Here is a 19,686-nt window from a genome sequence, read left to right on the forward strand (position 1 = left end):
GGTACAATTGGCAGTGCGTCTCAGTACTAATGAGGAGGTTGCGGGTTCAAGTCCCGCCTGGAGCCCGGTGATTTTTTTCGCTTCGTGGATCAGTTGGATACCAACAGTCGTCGTTTCTTTCGAATGTCGTCCCTAAAGTAAAAATCGGAGACATGTCGTTAGTGTCGATACAAAACAATAGTAATTTTGTCTGATTTAGCAAAATTCATATATAATTTTAACAATATTTAATCAAATCAACAAAACTTAAGTAAATTTATCGTAATTTACCTAAATTTAACCAAATGTAACAGAATTTTATCAAATTTAGCCGAATTATAAAAAAATAACTAAATTAAACATTATTTTAGCAAAAAGCAGGCAGTCGAAAAAACTTTATTTAACTGAATTCATTTTAATTTTACAAAATGTAACTGAATTGTACTTTTATTTAACTAAATTTAACTAAATTAAACAGAATTTAACTTAATTTAATTTTTATTCAACTAAATTTAACTTAACATAACTAAACTAATCTAAATTTGGAAAAAAATCTTCTAAATTCTACTATCTGTGATTAAGTTTTACAAATTTAACTAAATTTAACTGATTTTTAGTACATTTTACAAAATATAACTAAATTTTACTGAATTTAATTCAATCAATTTAACTTAATTTAACATACGCTAAATAAAGTGTAATTTTTTTATTAACAGATTTTTTTTTACCTAAATAAATTTTATATGCATTTACGAAATTTAACTGAATTTAACTTGATTAAACATAATTAAACTTTAAACAAATTTAACAAAAGTTAACATAATTTTACTGAATTAAACTTAACTTTGCTTAATTCTTCCTTATTCTACGTAGTTTAACTTAATTTAACTTAATCTAACCTACTTTAACTTAATTTTATATAATTTTATGAAAAAAAACTTAATTTAAACCCAACTCAACTTATTTTAACTTAACTAAACTATTTTTTTAACTTAACTAAATTTTACTAAACTTTGCCAAACTTGACTAAATTCAACAAAATTTAAAAAAATCAACAGAATTTTTCTTGATTTATCTTGATTTTTCTTAATTTATTTATTTCAATTAAACCTATTTTTACTAAGTTTCACATAATTCAACTAAATTTAATTTAACTCAACTAAACTTCACCAAATTTAGCCAATTTTGACATGTTACTCAATTTTTCTAATGTTATCTAAATTTAAGTGAATTTAACAAAATTTAACCAAATTTAACTTTATTTTACTAAAATGTAATTAAGCTTATAAAATTGAACTGCATTTTGCTATATTTATCTTAATTAAAGTAAATTCAACAAATTTAACTGAAAAAAAAACAATTGTACAAAATTTTTATCAATAATTTCGAAATTAAACTAACTCTAATTAAAGTTAACTAAATTTAAATAAATTTGTTAGCTAAATCTTACTACTAAAAAACTAAAATCAAATTACTTAAGCTAACTATATTAAACAAAATTGTAATTAATTAAACTTAATGAAAAACTGAACTAAATTAAAACATATAACTAAATTTGAATCAACTTAATTTTACAAAATTTTATCTTTTTTCTAACTTTATATAAATTTAACTATTTGTTACTAATTTTTTATAAATTTTACACTATTTTACTAAATTTCAATGAATTACACATAAATAAAATCAGATGGACAAAATTTTACATAATTTTACTCCAATAAAGATAAATTTAGCCTAATTTATCTATATTCATCTTAATTTTACTTAATTTTACTAAATTTAGCTAAATTCTACTAAAATGTACTCAATTTAACTTAATTTCGCTAAATTTAACTTAATTTCACTAAATTCAACTTAATTTCACTACATATAACTTAATACAACTTAATTTTACTTAATATAACTAAATTAAACTGAATGTAACTTAATTTAACTAAATTTAACTAAATTCATCTATATTTCGCTAAATTTTACCATTTTCAATTAAATTTAACTAAATTTAGTAGAATTCAGCTTGTTCATTTTTCTAAATTTAACTAAATTTCACCTAGTTAAACTAACTTTAACTAAATTGAAACTAGTTTAAATTAATTTTGTTAAATGTTTACTTATTTTTACTTAATTAAACTAAATTAGCTTGTTTTACCCTACTAGCCTTTTTAAAATATATTTAAATTTAACAACTTTTTTATTTATATTTTTATTTAATTCAATTTAGCTAAATTTAAGTAAATTTTACTAAATTAAACTTATTTCAACTTAATATAAGTTAATTAAACTTAATTGAACGTAATTAAACTTAGTTTACCTAAATTTAACTAAATATTTAACTCTATTTAACTTTATTAAAATTCATTCAACTTTATTGAACTAAATTTAACAATATTTAACCTAATTTAGCCAAATTTTACTTAATTTATCTAAATTTTACTAAATTTATCTAAGTTTAACTGAATTTAACTTATTTTAACTGATCTTAGCAAACTCTATGTAATTTAATTTACCAAAATTCAACTAAATTGAACTATTGAACTAAATTTTACTACATTTTACTACATTTTACTAAATTTTACTAAATTTTACTAAATTTTACTAAATTTTACTAAATTTTACTAAATTTTACTAATTGTTATAAATTTTACTAAATGTTACTAAATTTTACTTAATTTTACTAAATTTTGCTAAATTTTACTAAATATTATTAAATTTTACTGAATTTTACTAAATTTAACTAAAATTAACTAAATTTTACTAAATTTAACTAAAATTAACTAAATTTTACTAAATTTAACTTTGTTTAGTTATATTTATGAGTTAGCATAATTCATATAAATTCAACTAAATTTATCAAAATTTAACTAAATTCAAGTAAGTTTAACTAAATTTAATCTAATTTAACTAGATTTTACTTAATTCACATCAATTTAACTCAATTCAACTTAATTAAACTAAATTTAACTGAAATATACTAAATTCTACTGTATTTAACTACATTAAACTAAACTTAACATTTAACTTAATTAATCCATATTCACCTTAATTTAACAAAATTTACCTAACTTCAACTACATTTTATTAATTATTGCTAATTCAATTCAATTCAATTCAGTTTATTTCTTTAGTTTATCGACTAACAGTAGTTTTGTAAGTGCAGTACAGAGTTTTGGGGGATCCTTTCAGCTGTGTATAAGGCATTTATCACAATGGATGGAAATAAAGTTGGTTGTAAAGGAAACAGAAAACAGGAAAACAACTCGCAAAAAACCTGTCACTATTGCTGGGATAGAAGGGGGATAGGAGGAGGAAAAGGGTTTCTTAAAAACTAGATCACAGTATCACGGCACCAAACTTGATATCAGAGTATTCTCTGACATCGTGCAACTCGTCCAAAACCGCTGTAGCAGTTTGCTGGTCCAGGTTTCCAGCGATTCCGTGTTGGCCGCCTCCTCGAGCTCGTCCGTCGGGAAATTAAACGGCAAGTCCAGCATCATTTTCAGGATCTTGTTTTGGCGCGTCTGCAGCTTTTTGCGGCGGGTTGAAGCACAGCTGTGCCAGGCTGGGAATCCGTACGTGAGCGTCGGACGGAAGATGAGCTTGTAGAGCAGAAGTTTGTTGGCGTTGCTCAGCCTTGACCTTCGGCTCACCAGCGGGTAGAGCATCCTCGTCAGCTTGTCACATTTCTGCAACGCGGCGTCGATGTGCTTGTCGTACTTCAGCTTCGGGTCGAGCGCGAGGCCAAGGTACTTGACCTCGTCCGACCAGGGGACTTCGTGGCCCAGTGCCAGCACACGTGACTGGGGGAGGAACCTTTCAGCGCGCCGCCGGGTGAAAAAGATCGCCTGCGTCTTCGCCGGGTTTATTTTGATTCGCCACTTCCGCTGATAACTCTCGAGCGAGTCCTGGGCCGCCTGCAGCTTCTCGATGATCACTTCTGCACTCTTGTCAGCAGCGACGAATCCAGTGTCGTCGGCGAAGAGGTAGTATTCGACCCCGTCCACCATGACGAGATCCGTGGTGAAGATGTTGTACAGCGCCGGACTCAGGACAGCTCCTTGCGGGACGCCGAATGGAATTTCCTGACGGCACGAGAGCGCACCATCGACAGCAACTTGGAAACTGCGCTGTTTCAGGAAGGAGTTGAGCAGCTTCAGAATGTACGCCGGGAACCCGGCCAGCTTCATCTTGTGCAGGATCGCATCCTGCCACACCGAATCGTACGCCTTCTCCACGTCCAAAAGAACCATGCCAGCTGACTCGCCCCGGGCGCGCGAGTTCTTGACGTTGCGCGTTAGTCTGGCGAGCTGGTGGTTTGTGGAGTGGCCTCGTTTGAAGCCGAACTGCTGCGGAGGAACGACATTTCGTTGCTCGACGAAGTTTCCGATCCGGGTAAGCACCACAAGCTCGAGGATTTTGCTCATCACGGGAAGCAGGCTGATCGGACGGTAGTTGGTGGGATTCGTGATGTCCTTGCCCGGCTTTGGGATTGCCGTGACGATGGCGTGCTTCCAGCTGGACGGAAAGTACGATGTCCTCAGACACGCGTTCACGATCAGCGTCAGCATCACCAGTCCCTTGCGGGGGAGCCGCTTGAGCAGGGTGTTCCGAATTTTGTCCTTGCCAGGCGCCTTCTTCGGCTTCAGCGACTTGATGATCCGTGCTATCTCCTTGGGGCGGATGACTGGCACTGATTCGACCGGGAAGGTACTGTCGGCGATCTGCTGCACGCTCGCTGCGACAGCACTGGACGTAGTCGGATCACCGGGAGAAGGGTTGCGATGCGCTCGTGCAAAGTTGTCAGCCAGCAGGTTCGCCTTTTCTTCCGGGGATGCCTTCAGCGTGTCGCCTGCCTGGAGAGGCGGGCTGTACTTCACTTGGTTTCGGAGTGCTTTGCTGATTTTCCAGACATCCTTGGCGCCGTTCTCCAGGTTCCGGATGTTGTTTGAAAAATGCTGGTTTCTGGCGATCGAACACTCGAAGCGAATCCGGTTGTTCAGCGACTCGACTATCGCACCGAGAAGTGGATCGCGTGTGCGGTACCACTGGCGCCGGCGCGTGTTTCTCAGAGTGACCAGCTGGCGCGCGGATTCCGGAAACTTAGCATCTTCGTAGGTTCTCACCGGTACAACGGGGACGGCGGCGGCTTCGGCTTCCAGTAGCGTGCTTGTAAAGAACTCAATGCATCGGTCGATTCCTGCAGGGCTGTCCAGGTTGGTTGCGACGGGGGAGTTCAAGTCGATTTTCTCGTTCACGATGCGCTGGAAGGCTGGCCAGTTCGCCCTGTTGTAGCATCTGGTCGTTGGCGGGAAGCGTTGGAAGGGCACGGCTACGTCCACGCTGAAGAGAACAGGCAGATGGTCGGACGACAGGTCGTTCACTACGGTCAGCGATGACATATTCACCAGGTTGTTGGAGAGAACAATGTCAAGCGTCGACGGCCGGCGGCCGCCGGGGGGTTGGTAGGTGAACGACCTCGGAGCGTGGATGAAGAAGTCCGAAGAAACTGCACGAGACGCCAGGAAGTTTCCAGCTCTGTTCGCCTTCAGGCAGTTCCACTGTCGATGGCGCGCGTTGAAATCTCCAGCAACGAAAAACGGCACGGGGCGCCGCACGAGTGTGTTAATGTCCCGCCGGAATGTGCTCCAAGCAGCTCCACGGTGGATTCCAGGAAAGTAGGCCGCAATAAAGTGGACGGTTTGCGTGGGGAATCGAATTTCTAGGCCAACCGCTTCGATGGCGCTCGTGTTAGAGTCCAGCACCGAATAATCGACGTTGAGGCTTTTTCGCAGGGCAATGAGGACACCGCCGCCTCGCTCGTCGTCAGTACTCGTCCTGTCGGATCGGAAGCATCGGTAGTCGGGATGATGGAACGAATTTTTTGTCTTGAGCCAGGTTTCAGAGACTGTTGCAATGTCGACTTGGTGTCGTGACAAAAAATCGAAAAATTCGATTTTTTTCAGCAGAACGGATCTGCTGTTCCAATTAACGATTTTTAGTTGATGGCTCAAACTACCCATAAAGGTATTTGGCCATCAGTTCTGCGAGCGCGTCGAATTGCTGCTGCTTGGTGCGGCAGCCAACGAGCCGACTAAACACGAGGGGGACGTCACTCCGCGATAACACACTAAAACGCACAAAAACGAGCTCGAAAAGCATCAACGCTACTCATCGTGCCGAGTTTTCACATAACGCCACCCTAAAGCAAGTTATCGCAAGTTAACGCGCGTTAAAGCGAGTTAAAGCGACCAGCGTCTGCTCGACTTTTGAACCAGGGAAATCTATCTTGCAACCTTGCCGTCGAGCAGTTTTTGGTCATGTTTGGCAACTCGGTATTTGTTTTGGTTTTTTTTCAAGCAGTTTTGACAGCAAAGCAAAAATTGCCATTTTTTTGTCAACGACCGGAAAAGTTTGCTCCGGGGTGATAGCCCGGCTGTCCTCGTTTGTGGGGGCCATCGCGATCGGCAAGCTGGTCAAGAGCACACTCGGCCCGTAGGGAATGCAAAAGATTCTGATTGCACACGGCTGTAGCGCCGGCCAGGTTGAGGTCACCAACGACGGGGCGACGATTTCGAAGGCGGTCGGCGTGGACATGAGTCGCTTCCAGGACGACGAGGTTGGCGATGGAACGACTTCCGTGGACCGTGACGGTGTTGGCGTCAGAGTTGCTGCGCGAGGCGGAAAAGTTGCTCGAGCAAAAATTTCACCCTCAAACGATTATTGCCGGGTGGCGTGCGGCCAAGCAGGCGGCACGTTCGGCGCTGTTTGCCACGGTGACGCCCAGCTCGGAGATTCTGTCCCAGCCAAATTATTTACCAAGCTGGCCGTCGATGCCGTAATGCGGTTGAAGTGATTCGGGGAATTGGTGATATGGTGCATAAAGAAGACCGGCGGTTGCTTGGAGGATTCGTTCCTGGACGAGGGTTTCCTGTTGGACAAGAAGCCCATTGTGCACAAGTCGAAACGCATCGATAACATAAAGATCTTGATCGCCAACACGTCGATGGATACGGACAAGATCGATGGTAAAGATTGCCGAGCTGGAGGTCGCCGAGAAGGAGTAGATGAAGGACAAGGTGACAACCAGGACCAGGTTCGTCTCGGTCGTTGCGATCTGTTCGAACAGGTCATGATCAGCAAGGACACGCTGCTGCGTTTAAGCGGAGTTTCCCTCGGAGAGGCCTGTACCGTCGTAATTCGTGGGGCAACCCAGCAGATCATCGACGAAGCGGATCGTTCGCTGCACGACGCCCTTCGCGTGCTGGCCGCAGAAACGTCCGGTAAGGAATCGATGGCCATGGAAGTGTTCGGTCGCGTTCTGCTCTAGCTGTCGACGACGATCGCCGACAACGAAGAGTACGATACCGTTTGCAACGCTTAGCTAAACGAATAGTAAGAATGTTGAGGTGGGGTTTTGCAGGACTTTTTATGTTTATGATTATTTTCTTTGCAGGTGATGATTCCAGGATAATGATCGATCGCAGATCCGCAGCCTAATGAACATCCTGGACAGCCGGATCTTGCTGCTGGAGCAAAAATTTAACGAAAAGACGATTGTTTTTATTAAGATGAACACAACTACTAGTCACATGAGTTTTAGATATATTTGGAACACTTTATTCACATGAACTGTAATAGACTGTAGTGCTAAATTTAAATATACTTAAAAATAACACTTATTTTAAACGAAATATAACCGCGTTCTGGAACAACTTCTCTTTGCGCTACCGACACTCCCGCATCTCGCTGTAGACGCTTCCTCCGCAACAGACAGACTTGTGTTTCTGCCGGTCAATGTTGATAGAACAGTTGCTGGGTTGATTTCCGGCTCGTGCAATCAATTGCAGCGACTGAGCAATCAAGTACACAACTTTTTCTAAAGTAGACATTGGCAAACGAGTTGAACATCACGCTAACTCGGACTCGCAACTTCAGGATGTTCCAGTGAGGTTGCTTTAATTCCGCTTTCATCAAGGTTATTTCGCGCTAACGCTCTCGTCCGGAATGTGGTACGAGGACACGTGAACAGTCCAATTGAACTCGTCTGGTCCGTTCCAAAGTTGATGAACCGGAAGCTCTGCCAGGACATCCGACCTGCGTTTGAATACTAATACTACTAACCCAGCTTCGACGGTGTGTTGTGCACCTTGTAGATCGACCAGAACCCACATACACCAGCAGTGGCCTCAACTCCTTTCGTTTGACCTTTTCCTTGCTGCAGGTTCTTCGTCGTACAGCATCGTTGGCAGGCTCTTCGCACCCAACACCGGTCCCATCTTGCGACCCGGAACAGTTCTGTTTGCATTAAGGTTCTGTCTGGAAGCTGCCAACTCGCTGAAGCCGGGCCGCTAGTATCCTTCTTGGTCGGCACAACGCGGCGGTAAACCTGCTTGCTCCTGTCCGGGTGCCCCCGTTTTTTTTAAATCGACAATCGAGTCCGGTGACGGAGAAAAATTCTGCAAAACAAACTGCTCGACTGATTTGACATCGAGAACTGTCATTTGCTCTTGACAGTTCTCGCTGTCAAAAAAAATCGAGCAGTGTGATGCGAAAACGCGAGAAAAGGAAAGCGAAAAAGCGAGTTATCGCGGTTATCGCAAGTTAAAGCAATAAAAAGCGGAAAGGTTAGAAGAAACGCCGAAAAGGATTGCAAAGGATAGCTTATCGCTTGGTCAACGCGGAAGTGACGTCCCCCTCGACTAAACATGTCCCTGGCAAGGGACAGGAATTCCGTAACGGTGAAGAGACCTTCGCCGTCGGAAATGTTAGCGCACGGTGGAGTGTTCATGGACGACACCTGCGCGTAGGTGGGTCGCCCGGTTGCAGCGAATGAGGGCCGGTTAGTAGGTCCACCTTGGGCTCCGCTGTTTCGGCCTGGGGCAGGGCCGCTCGGAGGCGGCGCTGGGAGAGAAGGCTTTTTCTTCCTTTTCTCGAGCTCGTCGAGATAGGCTTTTCTAGCTGGGCACCCACGGAAATTAGCGGTGTGGCTTCCGCCACAGTTCGCACACTTCAGTTGCGACTTGCTGTTGTTGTTGTTGTTCAACTCCGCCCTCCAATTTTGATGCTCCAATTTTTTCAGAGTATTAAGGGAAAATCTCCACGGTATCCTCAAGTAAGTTTCGCTTGGAGTTGGACGGTTTTTGGGAAGGTGAATGGTCTGAGGATCCACCCTAGGCGAGCGCTAACGACCGTTGCATTGTTGTTCGAATTCTTCGTAAGTTCTCATTTCTAATGGGAATAACATAAATAACATAAATAACATAAATAACATAAATAACATAAATAACATAAATAACATAAATAACATAAATAACATAAATAACATAAATAACATAAATAACATAAATAACATAAATAACATAAATAACATAAATAACATAAATAACATAAATAACATAAATAACATAAATAACATAAATAACATAAATAACATAAATAACATAAATAACATAAATAACATAAATAACATAAATAACATAAATAACATAAATAACATAAATAACATAAATAACATAAATAACATAAATAACATAAATAACATAAATAACATAAATAACATAAATAACATAAATAACATAAATAACATAAATAACATAAATAACATAAATAACATAAATAACATAAATAACATAAATAACATAAATAACATAAATAACATAAATAACATAAATAACATAAATAACATAAATAACATAAATAACATAAATAACATAAATAACATAAATAACATAAATAACATAAATAACATAAATAACATAAATAACATAAATAACATAAATAACATAAATAACATAAATAACATAAATAACATAAATAACATAAATAACATAAATAACATAAATAACATAAATAACATAAATAACATAAATAACATAAATAACATAAATAACATAAATAACATAAATAACATAAATAACATAAATAACATAAATAACATAAATAACATAAATAACATAAATAACATAAATAACATAAATAACATAAATAACATAAATAACATAAATAACATAAATAACATAAATAACATAAATAACATAAATAACATAAATAACATAAATAACATAAATAACATAAATAACATAAATAACATAAATAACATAAATAACATAAATAACATAAATAACATAAATAACATAAATAACATAAATAACATAAATAAACAACGCAAATGTAAACGGTTTTCGAGGTAAGGTGTACTGCCACCCAAACCAACTCGATCGCAGAAGTGTTCGGAGAAGTCGAAGACCAACTCGATCGCAGAAGTGTTCTTCTGATACAAGTCGCCATATTGATGTTCGAACAAATCAGCAACGAAAATTGAATCGGACTATACTTTAAAGTTAGTTTTTTTATTTGTTTTTGCAAAACCGAGAAGAAAGTGCCAACAATATTCGTAATTACCTTTTGCCTCTTTGTGGCGCTTTGTATTAGTATGTGTGTGGTCGATGTTTGCGGACGTGCACGCAAAACACAGAGCAGTTAGAACTAGCGAAAATGCCTCACTTTCTTCTGATGCAAGTCGCCATATTGAAATTACTTGAAAATTCATACCCGTGGTACTACCCAGTCAACTCAATCGGAATTAAATTCGAATCGTTTAAGTATTCCGTTTCAAACGCAACAACCGAACTGAAATCCGTTTCAGAATTCCGATTGAGTGGACTGGGCAGTAGGTTCAAGTAGGATTACACACTTTTGTGTATAATCCTGGATATTTTCACAGTGTAATAAACGAGGCAGCTATACCACCACGCAGCGTAAAAGAGTATTATTTTATTACGTAACGCAGTTGTTGGTGTGGGTTCGCTTCGCTAGGAGACGGTGCATTTAGCGGATTGCAGACTGGATTTTTGCCATGTGATGTGATGATTGTCTAAGCCCAAGTTGCCTAGGAATCGATAATTGGGAATAGAACCAATTCCACCTGAACCAGATTCTCACCACCATGGCAGCCGTCCATTGCCGGCCGCTCCCATCTCCACCGCGCACCAGGGACAAGGAAAGGGATTTGGAAGACGAGAAGTGTTGATGCTCCAATTTTTTCAGAGTATTAAGGGAAAATCTCCACGGTATCCTCAAGTAAGTTTCGCTTGGAGTTGGACGGTTTTTGGGAAGGTGAATGGTCTGAGGATCCACCCTAGGCGAGCGCTAACGACCGTTGCATTGTTGTTCGAATTCTTCGTAAGTTCTCATTTCTAATGGGAATAACATAAATAACATAAATAACATAAATAACATAAATAACATAAATAACATAAATAACATAAATAACATAAATAACATAAATAACATAAATAACATAAATAACATAAATAACATAAATAACATAAATAACATAAATAACATAAATAACATAAATAACATAAATAACATAAATAACATAAATAACATAAATAACATAAATAACATAAATAACATAAATAACATAAATAACATAAATAACATAAATAACATAAATAACATAAATAACATAAATAACATAAATAACATAAATAACATAAATAACATAAATAACATAAATAACATAAATAACATAAATAACATAAATAACATAAATAACATAAATAACATAAATAACATGAATAACATAAATAACATAAATAACATAAATAACATAAATAACATAAATAACATAAATAACATAAATAACATAAATAACATACATAACATAAATAACATAAATAATAATAATTATGTATACATACAGAAAAATTTTGAGCCCGATCCGAGCACTTTTGTTTTTTTCCATGCTGTTTTCGTGGGGAATTGCTGTTATGTTATTTATGTTATTTATGCTATTTATGTTATTTATGTTATTTATGTTATTTATGTTATTTATGTTATTTATGTTATTTATGTTATTTATGTTATTTATGTTATTTATGTTATTTATGTTATTTATGTTATTTATGTTATTTATGTTATTTATGTTATTTATGTTATTTATGTTATTTATGTTATTTATGTTATTTATGTTATTTATGTTATTTATGTTATTTATGTTATTTATGTTATTTATGTTATTTATGTTATTTATGTTATTTATGTTATTTATGTTATTTATGTTATTTATGTTATTTATGTTATTTATGTTATTTATGTTATTTATGTTATTTATGTTATTTATGTTATTTATGTTATTTATGTTATTTATGTTATTCCCATTAGAAATGAGAACTTACGAAGAATTCGAACAACAATATATATGATTGTGAAACATTAGAAAGATGTATACATAATTATTATTATTTATGTTATTTATGTTATTTATGTTATTTATGTTATTTATGTTATTTATGTTATTTATGTTATTTATGTTATTTATGTTATTTATGTTATTTATGTTATTTATGTTATTTATGTTATTTATGTTATTTATGTTATTTATGTTATTTATGTTATTTATGTTATTTATGTTATTTATGTTATTTATGTTATTTATGTTATTTATGTTATTTATGTTATTTATGTTATTTATGTTATTTATGTTATTTATGTTATTTATGTTATTTATGTTATTCCCATTAGAAATGAGAACTTACGAAGAATTCGAACAACAATGCAACGGTCGTTAGCGCTCGCCTAGGGTGGATCCTCAGACCATTCACCTTTCCCAAAAACCGTCCAACTCCAAGCGAAACTTCCCAAAAACCGTCCAACTCCAAGCGAAACTTACTTGAGGGTACCGTGGAGATTTTCCCTTAATACTCTGAAAAAATTGGAGCATCAACACTTCCCGTCTTCCAAATCCCTTTCCTTGTCCCTGGTGCGCGGTGGAGATGGGAGCGGCCGGCAATGGACGGCTGCCATGGTGGTGAGAATCTGGTTCAGGTGGAATTGGTTCTATTCCCAATTATCGATTCCTAGGCAACTTGGGCTTAGACAATCATCACATCACATGGCAAAAATCCAGTCTGCAATCCGCTAAATGCACCGTCTCCTAGCGAAGCGAACCCACACCAACAACTGCGTTACGTAATAAAATAATGCTCTTTTACGCTGCGTGGTGGTATAGCTGCCTCGTTTATTACACTGTGAAAATATCCAGGATTATACACAAAAGTGTGTAATCCTACTTGAACCTACTGCCCAGTCCAATCAATCGGAATTCTGAAACGGAATTCAGTTCGGTTGTTGCGTTTGAAACGGAATACTTAAACGATTCGAATTTAATTCCGATTGAGTTGACTGGGTAGTACCACGGGTATGAATTTTCAAGTAATTTCAATATGGCGACTTGCATCAGAAGAAAGTGAGGCATTTTCGCTAGTTCTAACTGCTCTGTGTTTTGCGTGCACGTCCGCAAACATCGACCACACACATACTAATACAAAGCGCCACAAAGAGGCAAAAGGTAATTACGAATATTTTTGGCACTTTCTTCTCGGTTTTGCAAAAACAAATAAAAAAACTAACTTTAAAGTATAGTCCGATTCAATTTTCGTTGCTGATTTGTTCGAACATCAATATGGCGACTTGTATCAGAAGAACACTTCTGCGATCGAGTTGGTCTTCGACTTCTCCGAACACTTCTGCGATCGAGTTGGTTTGGGTGGCAGTACACCTTACCTCGAAAACCGTTTACATTTGCGTTGTTTACATACCGGCAGATCGGTCTAAAGACGAATCTCTCGTGGTTTGGTTGAGCGTTTTAGCAGAATGCATTACTATGAATACAAAGAGACGAGTTGTTCCTTTTAATTCCGCTATATATTTTTAATATCTTGACAGATACGTATTTCGTCTACTACTTGCAGACTTCATCAGTGTTCTGTTCTCGACTGTTTCTCGAAGTCGAGAACAGAACACTGATGAAGTCTGCAAGTAGTAGACGAAATACGTATCTGTCAAGATATTAAAAATATATAGCGGAATTAAAAGGAACAACTCGTCTCTTTGTATTCATACGAATCTCTCTTCGAACAGTATCTAAGTTCACTGTCGTGGGTGGTGTCTCGCATGAAGACCAACGACAGCTTGTGTATTTTGGGTGACTTTAACCAGAGTCAGCTCCGATGGTCTCCTGCCTTAAGTGGACATTTTTTCGTTGATAGCAACAACTCCACCGTAGCCCCCCTAGCAGCTCGGTTATTGGATGAACAACACATGGCAGACCTTCTTCAAATTAACGGTGTTACAAACGAGAACAACTCGATCCTCGACCTATGTCTCATCAGCAGCGATATGGTGGCGCGATACTAGGGGGTGGACATAATGGTTAATAGACTATTAACAAATTAAAATATTTGGTTAAAGTATCGACATTTCGTTAATTTATTGACGAGACCCCACCTTTTCATATTTACCGTATTAAAAAAAAACCTTGGTTTCCCACCCAAACTCTATGAACGTGTGTAAGAAAAAAAATATATTTAGGACGCCATTTTTCATTGCTTTTGTTCCGTCGTGTTGATGTTGGAAGTTTTCGTTTTGTCGGTGTAGGAAAATACCCGGAAGGGACTTTGCGACGGAGAGATAAGTTTTCACCATTTTGACCAGCGACCGTGAACATCGGCGCAGCGCTGGAAAAGAACCGCTAGTGATAGCCGTACAACCGTGATTTCAATCCTAAGCCACCAGGACGAAAAAGGTGTCGTCCTGAGCTGCGAGGAATTCTATTCGGATGATGACGACGAAAACCAATCGCAATCCGGCCACTACGCTTGTTCCGGCTGTTCCGGCACCTCCCAGATCGCGTTGTAGCCGCAAGAATTTTGATCTGCCCAAAAGTATTCAGTCCCAGAAGAACCTGCTCCAACAGGCTGGTGTAAGGGTGCTTTTGTCGGATCAAGAGCACCGGCGGGATTGCCAGGAAATGGATGGATGCAACGGAAGCGGCGCAAGAGCAGTTGGTGTCAGCGCAACCGGTGCCGCCAAAGCCTTTCTTGAATCACCCAACCCGAACTAACCTCTACTTTTTCTAGCGTAACAGAAAACAAAGCGTCGCTTCGGTCCGGAAACTTCAAAAATTTACGGAATTACGTCCGCCTTCGGAGAGCTACGTTGGAGAAAGACGAAGGCAACGTAGCGCTTAGCCAAAAGTATAGCTTATACTTTCGCAAGAGTGCCGAGCGGCGATCGAGATATGAAGCAGCTGATTCTATCGAGAGCATGACGATCCAAAAACTTCCGGAGTACGGATACGACTTCCGAGTGTCATCAAATGATGTACGATTACCGGGACCATAGTTGGTCACGATAATATTCAAGACCCGTGCACTTTCCGGCCAAACAACTCGCACCCCACATGACACGGTCTAAAGAATCGCATGCTGTTGAAAAACATCGAAAATTCTCGCAACGTTGAGTTCCAGAACACGGCCGGTACATGCCGGCGCCGTCCCGTCTGCCACTTTCCCAAGCAGTGTCTGAAAAAAACCCCAGACGCAACTTTACAATTGCGCCTTCGATCGACGGAAGTACAGATCCAGCATCGCCAACACGAGGCCACGTGACCTAGTATCAACATTCCCTGCTGGTGGCCAACTCTAATTAATCTTTGATATCGAAAACACCAAGCGGCTTCGATGGACACGAGCCGATGGATTGGTGATTCTTGATGATTTTTTCTAGCAAAATTGTCAATAAACTAAATAAAACAAAATTATTTTTTTATTTATTCAAAACAAATCGGATGAAAGATCTAACTCGATCGACCCCACATTCCTTATGCTTACTTGTGTGAATGTAAAAAATATTGTGAAGTCGTAAGTATGACTACGAGAAAAATGTGAAGTTGTGAACGTGATAGTGAAAAAGAATGCGAAAAGGTTAGTGTGATTGAAAAAAATGAGCGTGAAGTCAAAAATTCTGGTGAATTCGTGAAAGCGATTAGGAATTAGTTTGTGAATGATAGTGAAAACGCGAGAGTGCTTGTGAAATCGTAATCATGTTGAGGAGAAGAGTATAACTTCATGCTGTGAAGTCGTGAGTGTTTGCGAAGAAAAGTGTTAAAACGTTTTTGTGATTGGAAAGAATAGTATGAAGTCAAGATTGTGGTTGAGAAGAAAATGTGATTGGTGGGGGACTGTGAAGTCGTGACTGTGAAAAGAAAACAGACTGTGAATAATTGGTAAGAAGGTTGATAAATTTCAGAGTGATTAAGGAAAAGAGTGTGAAGTCGTGAGTCAAGCACCATTTCGAAAATAGGAAGCACAGCATCCGTATCGAGAAATTAAAAGTGAGAGTGTGTGCAACATGGAGTTAAACTTTCTGTGAAGTTGCTGTGAAGATTACCATAGCACTTTGAAAAGTTTAACTCCATGTTGCACGCACACACTCTCACTTTTAATTTCTCGATTCATTGGAACTGTCACGAAATTTATGCCGTGATGAGGGGATTCCTTCCGCCCATTTTGCTAAAATTCTGACGGCGTGGTCCACCACGTTCTTCCTGATAGTATTCTTCTGGATGATTGTCCCCGGAGGATTGATGATGAGAGTGTGATCCCGGTGGCTGAAGAATTAATCATGATTAGTGTCGTAATTTATTTTTGCAAGCTAAAATCTGCTTACTTACCCGGAAGACTCTTCAAACCGATCGCCTCCGGATGATGATGCCCTCAAGAATCGTGACGTCCTACGTTCATCATGGTGTCCTCCTCGCCTCGCCTGACAGGGTGATGACTAACCGATGTTCCGTTCATCGGTGACCTCGGAGCGTTGCTTCGATACTCGTCGTACTGGAGTACGCGAGTGAAAAGGGACCGCTTTCGGTTACTCTGATAGTCTTCGTATTTTATGTTCACTCCAGTGCACTTGCTGGAACCAGATGCATCCGTCATCCCGCTTTCATCCGTCTCGGTTCGAACATCGTTCTTTTCACGAACTTACTGGTGCTCCGGTTACAAAACCATCCCCGCCATCAAAGCGTCTTCGGACAGCCGCGCATCTCCGGATCGAACGACGGATCGTGCTGGTTACCGAAGACGCTCGGCAACGACAACAAGATTCGCAACGCCGGTTCCTGCATCCTTCCAGGTCGGGGCACTCGCACACAGGAACATAAACTGCAGAAAATTCGGCCACTGGTTGTTGCCGTTGTCGTCGATCAGATAGCGTTTTTTTGTTTATTGAATGAACTGTCAAATTTAACCGAGGTCAAAATTATACGGTGGGAACGCCGGTTCAAATTTTCGTCAATAAATTAACCAATATATCAATGGCAGCGTCAATATGTTGACGAACAGTAAAAACTTTGACTCTGTACACCCCCTAGGCGCGATATATATATATATATATATATATATATATATATATATATATATATATATATATATATATATATATATATATATATATATATATATATATAATATATATATATATATATATATATATATATATATATAATATATATATATATATATATATATATATATATATATATATATGTGTGTGAAGTCGTGAGTCAAGCACCATTTCGAAAATAGGAAGCACAGCATCCGTATTCATTGGAACTGTCACGAAATTTATGCCGTGATGAGGGGATTCCTTCCGCCCATTTTGCTAAAATTCTGACGGCGTGGTCCACCACGTTCTTCCTGATAGTATTCTTCTGGATGATTGTCCCCGGAGGATTGATGATGAGAGTGTGATCCCGGTGGCTGAAGAATTAATCATGATTAGTGTCGTAATTTATTTTTGCAAGCTAAAATCTGCTTACTTACCCGGAAGACTCTTCAAACCGATCGCCTCCGGATGATGATGCCCTCAAGAATCGTGACGTCCTACGTTCATCATGGTGTCCTCCTCGCCTCGCCTGACAGGGTGATGACTAACCGATGTTCCGTTCATCGGTGACCTCGGAGCGTTGCTTCGATACTCGTCGTACTGGAGTACGCGAGTGAAAAGGGACCGCTTTCGGTTACTCTGATAGTCTTCGTATTTTATGTTCACTCCAGTGCACTTGCTGGAACCAGATGCATCCGTCATCCCGCTTTCATCCGTCTCGGTTCGAACATCGTTCTTTTCACGAACTTACTGGTGCTCCGGTTACAAAACCATCCCCGCCATCAAAGCGTCTTCGGACAGCCGCGCATCTCCGGATCGAACGACGGATCGTGCTGGTTACCGAAGACGCTCGGCAACGACAACAAGATTCGCAACGCCGGTTCCTGCATCCTTCCAGGTCGGGGCACTCGCACACAGGAACATAAACTGCAGAAAATTCGGCCACTGGTTGTTGCCGTTGTCGTCGATCAGATAGCGTTTTTTTGTTTATTGAATGAACTGTCAAATTTAACCGAGGTCAAAATTATACGGTGGGAACGCCGGTTCAAATTTTCGTCAATAAATTAACCAATATATCAATGGCAGCGTCAATATGTTGACGAACAGTAAAAACTTTGACTCTGTACACCCCCTAGGCGCGATATATATATATATATATATATATATATATATATATATATATATATATATATATATATATATAATATATATATATATATATATATATATATATATATATATATATATATATATATATATATATATATATATATATATATATATATATATAAGATATATATATAGATATATATATAAATATATATATATATATATATATATATATATATATATATATATATATATATATATATATATATATATATATATATATATATATATATCAAACTATACTTAAAAGCTAGTTTTGTCATTTGTTTTGCAAAACCGAAACGAAAATGCCAAAAATATTTGTAATTACCTTTTGCCTTTTGGTAGCGCTTTGTATTAGTATGTGTGTGGTCGATGTTTGCGGAGGTGCACGCAGAACACAGAACAGTTACAACTAGCGAAAATGCCTCACCTTCTTCTGATACAAGTCGCCATATTGAAATTACCTGAATATCCATACCCAGTCAACTCAATCGGAATTAAAATCGAATCGTTTTTGACTTTTGGCTTTCAGCAAAATTGATATGAGCCAAGAAGAAATTGTTAAACAAATATATATATGTGTGTGTGTGTGTGTGCAACCAACCAAATGGGACCACGCGGCCGCCTCTTACAAATTGAGTTGTTTCCATGTATTTTAGATTTGACATCCTATACATGCAAATAACTCGCATAGGCATTTGGAAGGTGTTAGCTCTGCCGAGCTTCATTGACCCATTTCTACGCAGGCTATCCGTGCGCGAGGTACCTCAGCTTGAATCGACAAGCCCCGCTATAAAGAACGTTTGCATCAATCGGATTCAAACGTTATTTAGAACTTCTGAACCCTTGTCAAATGGACAAAGACCCAGCGCGTATATAGTTTGTAGTAATAGTATTCCTGATTCACCAATCCAAAGAACGGGGGATCGAACCCCGGTTAGAGCGACTTTGATGTTTCGTTCATGTTTAGAGTTTCAAAAATTCATATTTCCTTAACTTTATCGTTTGGAGCAGATGGGAATCGAACCCAGCATCATTCGCTTACAAAGCGAACAGCGTAGCCAGTCAGCAACGGCTGCTCCATATTTCCAATTGGAAGTTTCTCACCCGAAAAGCAGCACCGGCAGCGATTGCACTCGCATTAGGCTTGACCAAATCGATCATGGAGTTGGCGTTCAGCCACAATTAATGACTCTCGTCGGATGTTACAGGTCATCATAAAATCTGCAGAAACATCGCAGGAACCAACCACAACCGCACCAAGCACTTTAGTTCAAAAGAAAATAGTGAAAGCGCGCGCACTTAAACCCTTGCACTCACGAAGAACAC

General features: G+C 38.3%; 2 protein-coding genes and 1 pseudogene across 3 annotated transcripts in view; 2 read left to right on the forward strand and 1 right to left on the reverse strand.

The window, feature by feature from the left end:
* LOC120428915 (uncharacterized) overlaps window positions 1-19,686 on the reverse strand; it is a gene marked incomplete at its 5' end in the record, with an annotated part of 240,613 nt that overhangs the window by 93,844 nt on the left and 127,083 nt on the right. The window lies entirely within an intron of this gene.
* LOC120428169 (T-complex protein 1 subunit beta-like) lies at window positions 5,538-9,017 on the forward strand (annotated as a pseudogene).
* Window positions 14,295-16,130, forward strand: LOC120428176 (uncharacterized). Of its 2 annotated transcripts, none has more exons than XR_005607049.2 (2): window positions 14,295-14,840; window positions 14,898-16,130. XR_005607049.2 is itself a non-coding variant. In XM_039593153.2 (2 exons), exons 1-2 carry the CDS (start codon window positions 14,597-14,599, stop codon window positions 15,160-15,162), a joined length of 501 nt encoding a protein of 166 aa, XP_039449087.1. In that variant the 5' UTR covers window positions 14,295-14,596; the 3' UTR covers window positions 15,163-16,130. The 2 variants fall into 2 exon arrangements, 1 of the variants encoding a protein (XP_039449087.1); XM_039593153.2 differs by having other exon boundaries at window positions 14,906-16,130.

This window comes from Culex pipiens, chromosome 1, assembly GCF_016801865.2.
Source record: "Culex pipiens pallens isolate TS chromosome 1, TS_CPP_V2, whole genome shotgun sequence".
Taxonomy (NCBI): domain Eukaryota; kingdom Metazoa; phylum Arthropoda; class Insecta; order Diptera; family Culicidae; genus Culex; species Culex pipiens.